The sequence below is a fragment of the Bubalus kerabau genome, chromosome 1 (genome assembly GCF_029407905.1).
Source record: "Bubalus kerabau isolate K-KA32 ecotype Philippines breed swamp buffalo chromosome 1, PCC_UOA_SB_1v2, whole genome shotgun sequence".
Classification (NCBI taxonomy): Eukaryota; Metazoa; Chordata; class Mammalia; order Artiodactyla; family Bovidae; genus Bubalus; species Bubalus kerabau.
The window spans coordinates 210,325,860-210,345,021 of NC_073624.1; the positions used below are offsets into that span (position 1 = coordinate 210,325,860).

A 19,162-nucleotide genomic window follows, 5' to 3' on the forward strand; every position below is an offset into this window, starting at 1 on the left:
TTGAACTGTGAAGAAGGGTGAGCGCCGAAGAATTGATGCTTTTGAACTGTGGTGTTGGAGAAGACTCTTGAGAGTCCCTTGGACTGCAAGGAGTTCCAACCAGTCCATTCTGAAGGAGATCGGCCCTGAGATTTCTTTGGAGGGAATGATGCTAAAGCTGAAACTCCAGTACTTTGGCCACCTCATGCAAAGAGTTGACTCACTGGAAAAGACTCTAATGCTGGGAGGGATTAGGGGCAGGAGGAGGAGGGGACGCCAGAGGATGAGATGGCTGGATGGCATCACTGACTCGATGGACATGAGTCTGGGTGAACTCCGGGAGTTGGTGGTGGACAGGGAGGCCTGGCGTGCTGCAGTTCATGGAGTCGCAAAGAGTCGGACATGACTGAGTGACTGATCTGATCTAATCTGATCTGGATAACTTAGGCTAACCTTTCTATTTTAAAGACCACTGATTAGCAATTTTAATTTTACCTGTAATCTTAATTTTCCTTTGTAAGGAACTTAACATTTCCACAGCATCCAGATACTAGAACATGGATAGCAATAGGCTGTCTTGCTTATGCTGACCACATCAATGTCAGTGAAGCTGTGTATTTTAATGAAAGAAAATCAAGGCTTGCTCCTAGCAACATTAAAACCTAACTGATAATATCTGGCCAGCTCTGAACTTCAGCAGATACATTTCTCAGATGAAGAATATTGTATCTCTTTACTTAGATCACTTGTGTTGCATTTGGTGGGTAGATTTTGGAGGATTAATTTATCTTACCATACTACTGTAATTTTTTTCACTTTATTATACCACTTGTATACTTTAGTATAATTAAAAATGTTGCTCATTCAATAAAAATTTAAAACACATTTCAATTAAATACTTACAGAAGTGCAAGCTTGCTATGATTTCAGTGAAGTATAGAGTACTGTTGGGACATGTAAAAAAGTTGCCCCTTAATCATAACTGTTTAAGTAAACTCATGCAAATAAGCTAAGGTACAATGCAGATCACTTTGCAATTTCTCAGTAAAAACACAATATTGATCACAGCTATTGATGCTATTATAAGTAACCAATATTGCTATCATTCTTTTTCTTATTTAACTTTTCTAGAATTATCAGCATTTGATTTGTATTTTTGCTTTTTTTAATTTCTCTTCTCTCATAACATTGACCATAGATCTTAGAATACAAAATGCATACAGACCTTTATATATTGGTTTGGTGACTTCTAGCAAAATTATTTACTATAATTAGATGACCTCTCCATATTCCTAATCATATCATTCATTTATTTATTTTTAATTGAAAGATAATTAATTTATAATAATGTGATGGTTTTTGCCATAACATCAGCATTAATCAGCCATAGGTGTACCTGTGTCCTTTCCCTCTTGATCCCCCTCCCTTCTCCCTCCCCAACCTATCCATTGAGGTTGTCACAGAGCACCAGCTTTGGGTTCCTTGTGTCATACATCAAACTCCAACTGGGTATATGTTTCAATGATGTTCTCTCAGATCATCCCACCCTGATCTCCCCCTACCATATCTAAAAGTCTATTCTTTATATGTGTCTCCGTTGCTTCCCTGAATATAGAATTGTTGGTACTATATTTCTAGATTCCAAATATATGTATTAATATATGATATTATTCTTTCCTTGCTGACTTACTTCACTCTTTATAATAGAGTCTAGGTTCATCCATCTCATTAGAACTGACTCAAATGCATCCCTTTTCATAGCTGAGTAACATTCCATTGTATATATGAACACAACATTCTTATCCATTCATCTGTTGATGGACATCTATGTTGCTTTCATGTCCTATCTATTGCAAATAATGCTTCAATGAACATAGGGGTACATGTGTCTTTTTCAATTCTGGCTTCCTCAGGGTATATGCCCAGAAGTGGGATTGCTAGATTGTATGGTAGTTTTATTCCTAGTTTTTTGTTTTCTTAAGGAAGCTCCATACAATTCTCTGTAGTGATTGTATCAATTTGCATTCTCACCAGCAGAGTAATAGGATTCTCTTTTCCCATATCCTCTCTAGCATTTATTATTAGTAGGCTTTTTTTGATGATGGCTATTCTGACTAGTGTGAGATGATACCTCATTGTAATTTTGATTTGCATTTCTTTAATCTTTGACAAAGGAAGCAAAAATGTACATTGGAAAAAGAACAGTCTCTTCAACAAGTTTTGCTGGGAAAACTGGTCAACTATGTGTAAAGAATGAAATTAGAATACTTTAACACCATACACAAAAATAAACTCAAAATGGATTAAATGTAAGACCAAAATCTATAAAACTCCTAGAAAAAACACAGGCAGAATAAATCACATAAAGACCCTCTATGATCCACCTCATAGAATAATGGAAGTAAAATAAAAAATAAGCAAAAGAGGGCCTAATTAAACATAAATGCTTTTGCACAACAAAGCAAACTGTAAGCAAGATGAAAACACAACCCTCAGAATGGGGGAAAATAGTTAGGTTATTTATTTGACTTTTTTCTTGTTTCTTGAGGTATGCCTGTATTGCTATGAACTTTCCCCTTAGGACTGCTTTTACCGTGTCCCACAGGTTTTGGGTTGTTGTGTTTTCATTTTCATTCATTTCTATGCAAATTTTGATTTCTTTTTTGATTTCTTCTGTGATTTGTTGGTTGTTCAGCCTCCATATGTTGGAATTTTTAATAGTTTTTCTCTTGTAATTGAGATCTAATCTTACTGCATTGTGGTCAGAAAAGATGCTTGGAATGATTTCTACTTTTTTGAATTTACCAAGGCTAGATTTATGGCCCAGGATGTGATCTATCCTGGAGAAGGTTCCATGTGCGCTTGAGAAAAAGGTGAAATTCATTGTTTTGGGATGAAATGTCCTATAGATATCAATTAGGTCTAACTGGTCTATTGTATCATTTAAAGTTTGTGTTTCCTTGTTAATTTTCTGTTTAGTTGATCTATCCATAGGTGTGAGTGGGGTATTAAAGTCTCCCACTATTATTGTGTTATTGTTAATTTCTCCTTTCATAGTGGTTATCATTTGTCTTACATATTGTGGTGCTCCCGTGTTGGGTGCATATATATTTATAATTGTTATATCTTCTTCTTGGATTGATGCTTTGATCATTATGTAGTGACCATCTTTGTCTCTTTTCACAGCCTTTGTTTTTAAAGTCTATTTTATCTGATATGAGTATTGCTACTCCTGCTTACAAGAAAAAAGTCAAATAAATAACCTAACTCTACACCTAAAGCAACTAGAAAAGGAAGAAATGAAGAACCCCAGGGTTAGTAGAAGGAAAGAAATCTTAAAAATTAGAGCAGAAATAAATGCAAAAGAAACAAAAGAGACCATAGCAAAAATCAACAAAGCCAAAAGCTGGTTCTTTGAAAGGATAAATAAAATTGACAAACCATTAGCCAGACTCATCAAGAAACAAAGGGAGAAAAATCAAATCAATAAAATTAGAAATAAAAATGGAGAGATCACAACAGACAACACAGAAATACAAAGGATCATAAGAGACTACTATCAACAATTATATGCCAATAAGATGGACAACGTGGAAGAAATGGACAAATTCTTAGAAAAGTACAACTTTCCAAAACTGGACCAGGAAGAAATAGAAAATCTTAACAGACCCATCACAAGCATGGAAATTGAAACTGTAATCAAAAATCTTCCAGCAAACAAAAGCCCAGGTCCAGACGGCTTCACAGCTGAATTCTACCAAAAATTTAGAGAGGAGCTAACACCTATCCTGCTCAAACTCTTCCAGAAAATTGCAGAGGAAGGTAAACTTCCAAACTCATTCTATGAGGCCACCATCACCCTAATACCAAAACCTGACAAAGATCCCACAAAAAAAGAAAACTACAGGCCAATATCACTGATGAACATAGATGCAAAAATCCGTAACGAAATTCTAGCAATCAGAATCCAAAAACACATTAAAAAGATCATACACCATGACCAAGTGGGCTTTATCCCAGGGATGCAAGGATTCTTCAATATCCGCAAATCAATCAATGTAATACACCACATTAACAAATTGAAAAATAAAAACCATATGATTATCTCAATAGATGCAGAGAAAGCCTTTGACAAAATTCAACATCCATTTAGGATAAAAACTCTCCAGAAAGCAGGAATAGAAGGAACATACCTTAACATAATAAAAGCTATATATGACAAACCCACAGCAAACATTATCCTCAATGGTGAAAAGTTGAAAGCATTTCCTCTAAAGTCAGGAACAAGACAAGGATGCCCACTTTCACCATTACTATTCAACATAGTTTGGAAGTTTTAGCCACAGTAATCAGAGCAGAAAAAGAAATAAAAGGAATCCAAATTGGAAAAGAAGAAGTAAAACTCTCACTATTTGCAGATGACATGATCCTCTACATAGAAAACCCTCAAGACTCCCCCAGAAAATTACTAGAACTAATCAATGACTATAGTAAAGTTGCAGGATATAAAATCAACACCCAGAAATCCCTTGCATTCCTATACACTAATAATGAGAAAACAGAAAGAGAAATTAAGGAAACAATTCCATTCACCATTGCAACGGAAAGAATAAAATACTTAGGAATATATCTACCTAAAGAAACTAAAGACCTATATATAGAAAACTATAAAACACTGGTGAAAGAAATCAAAGAGGACACTAATAGATGAAGAAATATACCATGTTATGGATTGGAAGAATCAATATAGTGAAAATGAGCATACTACCCAAAGCAATTTATAGATTCAATGCAATCCCTATCAAGCTACCAACGGTATTCTTCAGAGAGCTAGAACAAATAATTTCACAATTTGTATGGAAATACAAAAAACCTCGAATAGCCAAAGTGATCTTGAGAAAGAAGAATGGAACTGGAGGAATCAACCTACCTGACTTCAGGCTCTACTACAAAGCCACAGTTATCAAGACAGTATGGTACTGGCACAAAGACAGAAAAATAGATCAATGGAACAAAATAGAAAGCCCACAGATAAATCCACGCACATATGGACACCTTATCTTTGACAAAGGAGGCAAGAATATACAATGGATTAAAGACAATCTCTTTAAAAAGTGGTGCTGGGAAATCTGGTCAACCACGTGTAAAAGAATGAAACTAGAACACTTTATAACACCATACACAAAAATAAACTCAAAATGAATTAAAGATCTAAACGTAAGACCAGAAACTATAAAACTCCTAGAGGACAACATAGGCAAAACACTCTCTGACATACATCACAGCAGGATCCTCTATGACCCACCTCCCAGAATATTGGAAATAAAAGCAAAAATAAACAAATGGGACCTAATTAAACTTAAAAGCTTCTGCACATCAAAGGAAACTATTAGCAAGGTGAAAAGGCAGCCTTCAGAATGGGAGAAAATAATAGCAAATGAATCAACTGACAAACAACTTATCTCAAAAATATACAAGCAAGTCCTACAGCTCAACTCCAGAAAAATAAATGACCCAATCAAGAAATGGGCCAAAGAACTAAATAGACATTTCTCCAAAGAAGACATACAGATGGCTAACAAACACATGAAAAGATGCTCAACATCACTCATTATCAGAGAAATGCAAATCAAAACCACTGTGAGGTACCATTTCACACCAGTCAGAATGGCTGTGATCCAAAAGTCTACAAGCAATAAATGCTGGAGAGGGTGCGGAGAAAAAGGAACCCTCTTACACTGTTGGTGGGAATGCAAACTAGTACAGTCACTATGGAGAACAGTGTGGAGATTCCTTAAAAAACTGAAACTAGAACTGCCTTATGATCCAGCAATCCCACTTCTGGGCATACACACTGACGAAACCAGAAGGGAAAGAGACACGTGTACCCCAATGTTCATCGCAGCACTGTTTATAATAGCCAGGACATGGAAGCAACCTAGATGTCCATCAGCAGATGAATGGATAAGAAAGCTGTGCTACATATACACAATGGAGTATTACTCAGCCATTAAGAAGAACACATTTGAAGCAGTTCTAATGAGGTGGATGAAACTGGAGCCTATTATACAGAGTGAAGTAAGCCAGAAAGAAAAACACCGATACAGTATACTAACACATATATATGGAATTTAGAAAGATGGTAACAATAACCTTGTGTACGAGACAGCAAAAGAGACACTGATGTATAGAACAGTCCTATGGACTCTGTTGGAGAGGGAGAGGGTGGGAAGATTTGGGAGAATGTCATTGAAACATGTGTAATATCATATATGAAACGAGTTGCCAGTCCAGGTTCAATGCACGATACTGGATGCTTGGGGCTGGTGCACTGGGATGACCCAGAGAGATGGTGTGGGGAGGGAGGAGGGAGGAGGGTTCAAGATGGGGAGCACATGTATACTGTGGCGGATTCGTTTTGATGTTTGGCAAAACTAATACAGTGTTTCAGGTTTAAAAAAAAAAAAAAAAGAATGGGGGAAAATAATAGCAAATGAAACAACGGACAAAGAATTAATCTCCAAAATACGCAAGCAGCTCATGTAGCTCATTACCAGAAAAACAAATAACCTGATCAAAAAGTGAGCAGAAGACTTAAACAGACACAACTCCAAAGAAGACATACAGATGGCTAGCAAATACATGATAAGATGCTCAATATTGCTCATTATTAGAGAAGTGCAAATCAAAGCCACAATGAGGTATCATTTCAATCACTTCTTATATAGAGCTATTCAATCAGTTACTGAATGGCTATGTTCTGATTAAATACACTATTGCAATATTCTTTCAGATTTAATAAAACATGTGTTGACAGCTAAATACTTTTAAAATAACTTCTCTCAGCACCCTTTATTAGATCAGATAGCAAAATTGTCTGCTTGAGTAGAGAGAACACAGAGTGTATTTAATTACACTTGTATGATATGATATATCTGGTGCTTCTTATTCGTGTTTATACATTAACCTCTACAAATAACCCTGTGGGACAGATAGTATTGTCCTTCTATAGATGATTAAATTGAATCTCAGAAAAATTATGTAACTTACTACAAATTATAAATCTAGAAAGATTCAAGAATGGAAGAGCTCAATTAAGCCAATCTATTTAGAAGAATGCCTTTGGGGGTGAGATGTTTCTATAACACTCTGTCCCCTATGTAATGGCTTGCTTTTCTTGGCACATTGGTTAGTAGAAAACTGAAGACTAACAGGATTGGAGGCATCCCTGGGTATGACAAGACTTTTATGCATGCTATCTTAATTATAATATTGTTAAGCAAATCTTGCTTTCAAAATATTCATATCTTGATTTCAACATTACCTGAGTCAAAATATATTTTCTGTAAAAATCAAATATCTTAAGACTGAAAATTATCTGCATGGAGGTAATAAATGGAGAAAGTAATTAGTTATCTGTGTTCTCCTAAATGTGTCCTCTTGGTCATTTTCAGAGCCTGGAATTCAGAACTTTCTAAGGTTTTACCAAGGTTCCTTGCATTGTATATTTGGTGAATTCTGGACAGTGATCCAGAAGTCAGAGAAATGCAGGATTAGATCTTCCACACAGTGGCTGCTCCTGAGGCAGGTGAGTGTCAGAACTGAGTGCATCAAACTTAGGGTTATATTCTATTTTGCTTCAATAATCTTAAGAACTGTATCATAATCCATCACATTTGAAGGGAAATTACATCACATAATGAAGTCATAATTAGTCCTTTTAACTTTCTGACATATACCTTTCATAATTTGCAAAGCATGGGTTCACCTCTTTCACTTACCATGATATCTAAGATCATTCTGCCTATTGTATTGCATATGGAAATTTAATAAAATTATATTATTATTACACATTTTAAAAGACCTTGAACATTTCTGTGTATATAGGGTGTTTTCCTCTTTGTTGTGGGTATTTTTTAAATTGAAATCTAGAAAAGCATACATCAACAGTTCCAAGGGACAAAGGTAGTTCTACAGTTCTCAATATTTCCAAACTGATTTTAGATATGGTGGCTTAGTCTCTAAGTCATGTCCAACTCTTGTGACCCCATGGACTTAGCCCACCAGACTCCTCTGTCCATGGGATTTTCTAGCCAAGAATACTAGAATAGGTTACCATTTCCTTCTCCAGGGGATCTTCCAGACCCGGGAATCAAACCCAGGTCTCTTGCTTCACAGGCGGATTCCTGCATTGCAGGTGGATTCTTTACAAAACTGAGCTATGAGGGAGGCCCATATATATATTTAAATGTATATTTATATATATAACTTTTATCCCATATTAATTTTTACTTTATTCCAATTGGTAATGCCTATCATCAAGAAAAATTAAATCCAAATTCTGACTGTATAAAATAATTATTCTGTTTAATGTGTGGTTTTTTTTAATTTCCAAAGAGATTATAATTTTGGTTTGGGTATGTTACATACATTTATCTGTCAAATTGCACAATATATGGATGAACTTTTCAAGAGACTTGGGATTCTGTTCATATCTAAGTCCTAGGTTAATGGATGCAATTTATTAATCATCTACATCTATTTATCATGATTTGTTAGGAAAAGTGACAGTGTTTTAGCACATTAAAATGATACTGCCTACTACTTATTGAAAACTAATTCCCAATAATCAGTAAAGCACTGTTTTTTTTTTTACCATCTTGCTTTATTCTTACAACAGTCATGTGATGTATTAATAGTTTTGTACTCATTTTAAAATAAAAACTTGAAGCCCATAGTTCATAGAACTTGACTCTAAGTTCATCGGACTTGCAATTACTGTTGTTGTTTAGTCACTCAGTCGTGTCTGACTCTTTGTGACCCCTTGGACTGTAGCATGCCAGGCTTCCCTGTCCATCACTATCTCCCACAGTTTGCTCAAACTCATGTCCATTAAGTTGATGATGCCATCCAACCATCTCATCCTCTGTCACCTCCTTCTCTTTCTACCCTCAATCTTTCCCAGCATCAGGGTCTTTTACAATGAGTCAGCTCCTCATATCAGATGGCCAAACTATTGGGGTTTCAGCTTCAGCAGTTACTTGAATGTGAAATAGAAAGAGCTCATTTACCTCTTTAATTCCCTCTGCTTGATTTGTGGATGATGTAGAATCTTCTGATGGAGCTCTACACATTTGACTTTAACTATGAAAGGGCAGGAGTTCCTATGTTCTTTTGGTTAAATTAACATTCCTATACTTATGCTTCTTCATGTATTCATAAATATATTTTAAAAATATTCATTCCATATTTTATCTTTGCAATGAGATTTGTTGCTAGTACAACCGAGTATACTGCATTTGCCCAATGTGAAACTGAAAAAATATTTTCCATAATTTGAACTAATTTACTAATTGCATGAAAGATATTCATTTATTCCAGCCTACAACAGTGAGAGGTATGGATAGAAATGAAAAAATGAATCTAAGAGGAATTTTAGTTCTGTGTAATCAAAGATTTTATACAGCTAGAAAATAAATAGCAAGTGATGTTATACTGTTTTCAATGGTATAACAACATCACAGGTGACCAAATATATTCTTGACTTGCAAATCTATCCTGAAAATTGAACCTGTTGAATTATACAAAATTTAATCCACTTGGGTAAAGCAGTTGTTATGAAATAAAACATGTAAGATCATCTTTTTATATTAGTGCTTTAAAACTTCTAAAAGGAAAAAAAAATCATTGTATACATGACAAATTCCATGTCATATTAAAATTCTTATCATCTATTTTGTATTAAATATATAAGAAAATATTTCAAAAATTACCAAGAAACTATATATAGCCTTAGAATGATTAAACTTATCATGATCATGTGTGCTTGATCTGTGTTCAAAGAATTCATAAATGGTGGATGGATTGTAGAGTCCAACCCAAAGAGATATTGCCAATATCTTGTCACCTAAACTATTACTAAGTTAAAATAAGTAGAATTTTATTATATGTTAATTTTCAAATAAATATTGATTTTACTTTCAAAATGTTTGATGAGGAACAAATATTTTTAATAGTAAAAAAAAATAAGGCTAATCTGTGTAGAAGTATTGCATTATGCCACACTCAGCTGTGCACTTTTACATATTTTATCTCTAAATCAGCAAATAATCTTTAATAAGATCAATAATATATTTCATTCCACTTTGTACATAATGAAGCTGATATTTAAGCATATTTAAATTTACATCACCTAAATATATCCAAATATTTGTCAGGGACATAGGTATTTAGCCTAGGCTAAGAGTAGGCTAAGAAGCCTACTCTTTAATTCTGTGTTTCTATTTCATAAAATCAAAGAGAAAGCAATATTGTAAAGTAATTAGCCTCTAATTAAAATAAATTTAAATTAAAAAAATCACAAACATAAAGAACCCAAAAATTTAAAAAAAAAAGAAAAATGCTGCTATCAGTTCTCTAATTTTTAATGTACATTGCTAGTGAGTTACATAACTTTTTAGACTTTATATTTCCTACTGACTAAATTTGAAATACATCAGTATTTCACATAACTTTTTTTTCTTATTATTTTTTTAAAATTGTTTTTTTTTTTTTTTTGGTTTTATATGTTTTCTTTTTTTATTTTATTTTATTTTTAAACTTTACATAACTGTATTAGTTTTGCCAAATATCAAAATGAATCCGCCACAGGTATACATGTGTTCCCAAATTGTATTTTATTTTTTAACTTTACAATATTGTATTGGTTTTGCCATATATCAACATCAATCCGCCACAGGTATACACGTGTTCCCCATCCTGAACCCCCCTCCCTCCTCCCTCCCTGTACCATCCCTCTGGGTCGCCTATTATACAGAGTGAAGTAAGCCAGAAAGAAAAACATCACATAACTTTTTATTTGGAAATACAAGTTTGAATGCATGAAATGTCTGTTGTTACCACAGTGATCTTTTAAAAGTGCTGTTAGTTTAAAATAACTTCTTCAATTGTAAACCCACATTAGACTCTCAAAATCATAATTAAATAACTCATCACTGAAATGTATATTGAGAACATGAACTTAAGCATGAATATTATCTTTTGGTTTTGATTTAAATAGAGAGCACAAAGTGAAACCCAATGAAGCAAATGAAGCCAATGTTGGAAACAGTTTAGCAACTATAAACTTCCTGAATCAGAAATAAGTAGACTAACTCAAGAAAGGTGGTGGTAACCTGCTGAAATCTCACAAATATTATCAAAGTCAATTTTGACCCAGCTTTGGAATTTTCTCATTTTATTTATGTATTCTGTTTATTCAGATTTCTATCTTCTGTTGGCCCTGACTCTGGGCTGGATTAACGGGAGGAATTTATATTGCATTATAGCAAATTCATAGGAACAAAATTCCATCTCTCCATATCATGTAATAAAAATGAATTTTAGACAATACATTTAATAACACTAATATAGTTGATAAGCATAGATGTAAAAGATAGCTAAAAAATAATACCAACCTGATCATGATCATAGATTCAAACAATTCGCATATCAATAACAAGTATTTTTATCCCAATAATATTCACATGGTCTAACATGAGAAAATCTACCAATGTAATCTAGCCCACTAGTATTAAATAAATAATAACCTAAAAGTATCTCAAATATATATAATATTCAATGTAAACTTTGGCTCAAAATGATGTAACAATTAAAAAATGTTTAATAGTTTAAATGGGCTGAGGAAGATACTTAACATGCATAATGACAAGTCAGAACATTGTATACAAATAAAAAAATAAATCTACAAGGAAGATTCAAACAATTCAGTAGAAAATATGGACATGAGATGTTCACAGTAAACTTGGAAGAGTAATCCAAGAGGTTAATGAATACTTTTGCTCCATATCATTGATGAACTTTTAAATAAAAACAAAATTAATTATTATTTTTTTAAATTATGGCCATAATTACTATACCTAACAATATCTAGCAGTACCACACATGGAGTAATTGAATTTGGCAAAACTAATACAATTTTGTAAAGTTTAAAAATAAAATAAAATTAAAAAAAGAAAAAAAAAAGAAAAAATCAGAAGTTGATGAGAGTGAAAAAGTTTAGGAATTAAGTTACCCAAAGGCTTCAAAATGCAAGTTTTAAATTATTTAATAGAAGAAAACTCTTGTCCCATGAACAAGGGCATAGAATATGGTGAGAGAAAATTACAAAGAACTATGTAAGGATTGATGCTAAAGCTGAAACTCCAATACTTTGGTCACCTGATGCGAAGAACTGACTCATTGGGAAAGACCCTGATGCTGGGAAAGATTGAAGGCAGGAAGAGAAGGGGATGACAGAGGATGAGATGTTGGATGGCATCACGGACTTGATGGACATGAGTTTGAGCCAGCTCCAGGAAGTTGGTGATGGACAGGGAAGCCTGGCATGCTGCAGTCCATGGGGTCGGAAAGAGTTGGACACGACTGAGCGACTAAACTGAACTGAAGTCTTCACCAATATGCTGTATGCTACATTATAACAAAACAGAGGCATAATTAATTTCCAAACCTAGATAGATATAATATTGTTATTGCTCATTCACCTAGTCATGTCTGACTCTTTTAGACCCCATAGACTGCAGCACACCAGGCCTCCCTGTCCTTCACCATTTCCCAGAGTTTGTCCAAGTTCATGTCCACTGAATCCATGATGCCATCCAGCCATCTTATCCTCTGATGCCCTCTTCTCCTTCTGCCCTCTATCTTTCCCAGCATCAGGGACTTTTCCAATGAGTTGGCTGTTTGCATCAGGTGACCAAAATACTGGATCTTCAGCTTCAGCATCAATCCTTCCAAAGAGTAATCAGGATTGATTTCCCTTAAGATTGAATTGTTTGATCTCCTTGCTGTCCATGGGACTCTGCACAGTCTTCTCTAGCACCACATATCAAAGGCATCAGTTCCTTGGTGCTCTGCCTTCTTTAGGGTCCAGTTCTCACAACCCTATGTGAACACTCAGAACACCATAGCCTTGACTGTACAGACCTTTGTTGGAAAAGTAATGTCTCTGCTTTTCAACACCCTTGTCTAGATTTGTCATAGCTTTCTTGCCAAGAGGCAAACATCTTCTGATTTCTTGGCTGCAGTCACCATCTGTAGTTATTTTAAAGTCCAAGAAGAGGAAATTTATCACTACTTCCACCTTTTCCCCTTCTTTTTGCCATGAAGTAATGAGGTTGGAGGCCATGATCTTAGTTGTTTTAATATTTAATGTTAAGTCAGCTCTTTCAGTCTGCTTCACCCTCATCAAGAGGCTCTAGTTCCTCTTTGCTTTATGCCGTTAGAGTGGCATTATCCACATATTAGAAGTTGTCAATATTTCTGCCACCTGTCTTGATTCCAGCTTGCAACTCACCCAGCCCAGCATTTCTCATGATGTGCTCAAAATATATGTTAATTAAGCGGAGTGACATCAGTATAGTCTTGTTGTATACCTTTCTTAAACTTGAACCAATCAGTTGCTCCACACAAGTTTCTTAATATTGCTTCTTGACCCGCATACAGGTTTCTCAGGAGACAGGTAAGATGGCCTTGTATTTCCATCTCTTTAAGAGCTTTCCACACTTTGTTATTATTATTTCCACACAGTCAAAGGCTTTAGCTTAGTTGATGAGACAGATGTAAATGTTTTTCTGGAATTCCCTTTTTTTATCTGTGTTCCTGCAAATGTTGGCAATTTTATCTCTGCCTCCTCTGCCTTTTCTAAACCCAGCTTGGATATCTGGAAGTTCTTGGTTCATGTAATGCTGAAGCCTAGCATTCAAGATTTTAAGCATGACCTTACTAGCATGGGAGATGAGTGCAATTTTCCAGTGGTTAGAACATTCTTTAGTACTACCCTTCTTGGAAACTGGGATGAGGATTGAACTTTTCCAGTACTGTGGCCACTGGGTCTTCCAGATTTGTTGACATATTGAGTGCAGCACTTTGATAACATCATCCTTTAGGGGTTTGCATAGCTTTACTGGAATTCCATTGTATACTAGATTTATTAACAGCAGTGCTTTCTAAAGCCCACGTGACTTCACACTCCAGAATGTCTGGCTCTGGGTGACTGATCACACCATCATAGTTAACTGGTTCATTAAGATCTTTTTTATACAGTTCTTCTGTGTATTCTTGCCATCTCTTCTTGATCTCTTCAGTGTCTACTAGATCTCTACCATTTCTGTCCTTTGTTGTGCCCGTCTTTGGGTGAAACATCTCCTTGATATTTCCAATTTTCCTGAAGAGATCTCTAGTCTTTTGGTTTATGTTGTTTTCCTCTATTTTTATGTGCTGTTCATTGTACAAGTTCTTCTTGTCTTTCCTTGCTATTCTTTAAAACTCTGTGTTTAGTTGGATTGATGTACCTTTCCTTTCTCCCTTGCTTTTCATTTGTCTTCTTTCTTTGGCTATTTGTAAAACCTCTTCAGATAACCACTTTGCCTTCTTGCTTTTCTTTTTCTTTGGGATGGTTTTATTCACTGCCTCCTATGCAGTATTACTGATCTCATCTGTGGTTCTTCAGGCTCACTGTTTACTAGATCTAATCCCTTGAATCTATTCATCACTTTAACTGCATATTCATAGATTTGATTTAAGTCACACCTGGCTGGCCTAATGGCTCTCCCCATTTTCTTTAGTTTAAGCCTAAATTTTGCTATGAGAAGCTGATAATCTGAGTCACAGTTAACTCCAGGTTTTGCTTTTGCTGACTGTATACAGCTTCTTTCTCTGTGGCTACAAAGAATGTAATCAACTTGGCTTTGGTATTGACCATTTGGTGATTTCCATGTGTAAAGCCATCACTTTTGTTGTTGAAAAAGGGTGGTTCCTGTGCATTCTCTTGGCAGAATTCTGTTAGCTTTTGCCCTGCTTCATTTTTTTTCTACAATGCCAAATTTGCCTGTTACTCCAGGTATATCTTGACTTCCTAATTTTGCATTCCAATCCCCAATGATGAATAGAGCATCTTCTTTTGGTGTTAGTTCTAAGATGTCTTCTAGGTCTTCATAGATCTGATCAACTTCAGCTTCTTTAGCATATGTGGTAGGGGCATAGACTTGAATTACTGTGATGTTGAATGGTTTGCCTTGGAAACAGAGATCATTCTGTCATTTTTGAGGTTGTGCACAAATACTGCATTTTGGACTCTTTTGTTGATCATGAGGGCTACTCCATTTCTTCTATGGGATTCTTGCTCACAGTAATATAATGGTCATCTGAACTAAAATTTTCCATTGCTGTCCATTTTAGTTCACTGATTCCTAAGATGTCTATGTTTATTCTTACCATCTCCTGGTTAATCATGCCCAATTTACCTTGATTCACAGATCTAACATTACAGGTTCCTATGCAATACTGTTCTTTGTAGCATTGGATTTTACTTCCATCACCAGACACATCTACAACTGAGCATCATATCCCAGCACTTCATTTTTTCTGGGGTATTAATAGTTGTCCTCTGCTTTTTCCCAGCAGCAAATTTAACACCTTCTGATATGGGGGACTCCTCTTTCAGTGTCATACTTTTTGTCTTCTTATAGAGCCCATGAGGTTCTCATGGCAAGTATACTGTGGGTGGTTTGCCATTCCCTCCTCCAGTGGATCATGTTTTTTCAGAACTCTCCACTATGACCTGTTCATTTTTTTTTTAACATAAATTTATTTATTTTAATTGGAGGTTAATTACTTTACAATATTGTATTGGTTTTGCCATACATCAACATGAATCCACCATGGGTGTACACATGTTTCCAATCCCAAACCCCCTCCCTCCTTGCCCATACCATCCCTCTGGGTCATCCCAGTGCACCAGCCCCAAGCAACCAGTATCATGCATAGAACTTGGACTGGTGGTTCGTTTCATATATGATATTATACATGACCTGTTCATCTTGGTGGCCCTACATGGCATGGCTCATAGCTTCACTGAGCTACACAAGCCCCTTCATTATGACAAGGCAATGAACCATGAAGGGTAGATATAATATACATATTATTAAAATTATGAAGCAAGAAATTGTTATGCTTATATCTTATTTACAACTATTTTGATTAACAGAACATCTAAAGCTTTTAATAGCATAATGGACTTTGGTGGTATATGCTAGATACTAAAGCAATGCCAATATTTATTAAAGATATGGTGCTTATTTACAAAACTTCCACAACTTATAAATTAACTTACAGCAGAAGTAAAATAGTATTGCTAAACAATAGATTATGAATAAAGCCCAAAGATTAAAATACTAATCTATTACTCTCTTCCAAAGTTTGATTTGCAAGGAAAAGATAAATGTCACATAAGATAGCAAGTTGTTTGCATAAAAATCCAGTTCGTTTACCATAGACACTTACAGGTAACAGAAGCTAGATGCTTTAGTGAAAAGATAACTAATCCCTGGAAGTAACTATAATGCTGCAAATTTTATGTGTAGGTGGTACTATATTAATTTTGCATGATAAATTAATTTAGGCAAGTATTGATTAGGTACTTAATCAATTAATCAGTTCGAGTATGATAATAAATCTGTTAATTAATAATTAGATTAGTTGATTGATATATCTCCTACATTTAAGGATGTATGATTACTGGTAATGAAGTGTGAACAATCTACAAGTAAAATCAATTTTGTATTTTCCTTTAGGTTATACATATATATGAAATTATGAACTTTTTGTAACGTATATGTTTAACTAAATTCACATTCATTTTGTGAGGACATATTAGATATAAACGTTAACTGTTGAAAGGTCTCTAAACTGAGAGAAAGTCCCTGTGATCGGGAGGACAGCGGCACTCAGGCCTGGTATACTGAGATTCATGGGTTGCTTGCAGGTGTGGAAGAAAGAAATTTAACAATTTTTCCTCTCCTCCCAAAAAACTGAGTTTTAGTACCTCTATATTTGTTTTTCACATATTTATTAATCAAAATTTGTACATTGTGACATTGACTGAACTTGTGAAACTAATTTAAACAAATATAGGAGAAATACACAATATTCATCAGATATATCACATCAACATTGACTAAAATGAATGAATGAATGTGTCTGTAGCTCCCTCAACATAAAAGTCCCCAAATTATAGAAAGCTGTGATTATCTAATAATGTTTCCTAACTATAGGAGTAAATGATGTGTGATATATTGACAAAATATACAAAATTATAGAAATGTAGTGAGTACTACTATATATGGGCTTCCCTAGTGGCTCAGCAATAAAGAATTCACCTGCTGATGCAGAAAATATGGGGTCAATCCCTGTGTTGGGAAGATGCCCTGGAGAAGGAGATGGCACCCAACTCCAGTACTCTTATCTGGGAAATTCCACAGACAGAGGAGTCTGGCAGGCTATAGTCCATGGGGTCGCAAAAGAGTCAGACGTGCCTTAACGACAAAACAGCTATTATACATACATGTTATCAAATCTATTTGGATCCAAAATAAAGTGTAATTACAAAGAGATGGAAGATAAGATGCTAAGGCAATCAGTTGTGAATGCAAATGTTAGAGTCATAATTATGCCTCCCAGTATCATTTTTTTTCTATGTTATTTAATCAAGCTTTTGTAAGGAAATGTCCAAGCTTCCTTTTAAACAGGAATTTCCTAATAATTCATTGTCTTCCAGGAATAACTGAGACATGGAAAATACAAATGTCACCACAGGAATAAATTTCATTCTTCTAGGACTCTTTAACTACACAGAGACCCATCTGTTCCTCTTTTCCATGGTGCTCATGACTTTCCTCACCTCTCTGATGGGCAATGCCTTCATGATCATGCTCATCTATGTGGATCCTCGGCTTCACACACCTATGTACTTTCTGCTTAGCCAGCTCTCCCTCATGGACATGATGCTGGTTCTCACTATTGTCCCCAAAATGGCAGCCAATTACCTGAGGCACACCAGGTCCATCTCTCCCACTGGCTGTGGTGCCCAGATTGTCCTGCTTCTTACTCTGGGAGGGGGCGAGTGCTTCCTCTTAGCCGCCATGGCCTATGACCGCTACGTGGCCGTATGTCACCCTTTGAGATACCCGATCCTCATGAAGCAGAAGCTCTGCTTGCATATGACAGCAGGCTCCTGGCTTTTGGGAGGAGTGGATGGGCTGATGCAGGCTGGTGCCACCCTGAGCTTCCCTTACTGCCACTCTCGAGAAATCAACCACTTCTTTTGTGAAGCGCCATCACTTGTTCGCCTTACCTGTGCAAACACCATGATTTTTGAATTCTTCATGTATGTATGCTGCATTCTGATGCTCTTAATCCCACTGTCTCTCATTTTGGCTTCCTATAGTCTCATCCTGGCTGCTGTGTTTCATATGAAGTCCACTGAAGCCAGGAAGAAGGCCTTTGCAACCTGTTCTTCCCACTTGGCTGTCGTGGGGCTCTTCTATGGCACTAGCATGTTTATCTACATGCGGCCCAAATCTTACCATTCAGTGGGCCATGACAAGGTGGTCTCTGCCTTTTACACAATTTTAACACCTATGTTGAACCCCCTTATATACAGTGTAAGGAATATAGAAGTCAAGGAGGCTTGTAGAAAGTGGCTGGAGAAACATTTTAAGTCATCTACATAGTGAACATAATTTGCTAATATTGCATCACTCAAATTAGATTCAGGTTACAAAATTTTTTGTGCATCAATATACTTGGCACTCCTTTGCCAGCTTGCACTGCTTTTTAAAAATATATTAGGTAAACTACTACATGTTAGATAATAAAAATTACATTTGTCATTTTTTCCATACCTTGTCATATTATTTTTTCTGAACTTACCTTGTAATTAATTGTGATTATATGTGATTTAGAAAAAATTATTTGGTAAAAGATAAGCAGATATGACTATAAATATGTAGGTTAAAATAGGTAGTAATCATGAAAGGAAAAATTCAACAACTTTGTCTAAAAAAAGCAACACTAATTAAAATGATTAATATGTGATAAATATCAAATAAGTTAGTATAGATAATATATTTATACAAAGTAATTTTTTAAAAAAGGATGAAGTATTTTTTTCACTTGCTAATAGGAGTATCTAATTAATATGAAATGCTATAAAGAAAATATTGTCTTTGATCACAAGGAAAGTCTTAGGCCTGAGGTTTTACGTTTTGGGATTAACTGAATGGAGTTAATATTATTGGATGAGTTTTATCTCATGATCTCTTGATGAGTGTAAGATATTTTATTT

General features: G+C 35.2%; 1 protein-coding gene across 1 annotated transcript; it reads left to right on the forward strand.

The window, feature by feature from the left end:
* Window positions 1–17,606: 17,606 nt before the first annotated feature.
* Window positions 17,607–18,548, forward strand: LOC129627611 (olfactory receptor 2T12-like). The gene has a single exon (XM_055546988.1). The coding sequence runs from the start codon at window positions 17,607–17,609 to the stop codon at window positions 18,546–18,548; it is 942 nt and encodes a 313-aa protein (XP_055402963.1).
* The last annotated feature ends 614 nt before the right edge of the window (window positions 18,549–19,162 follow it).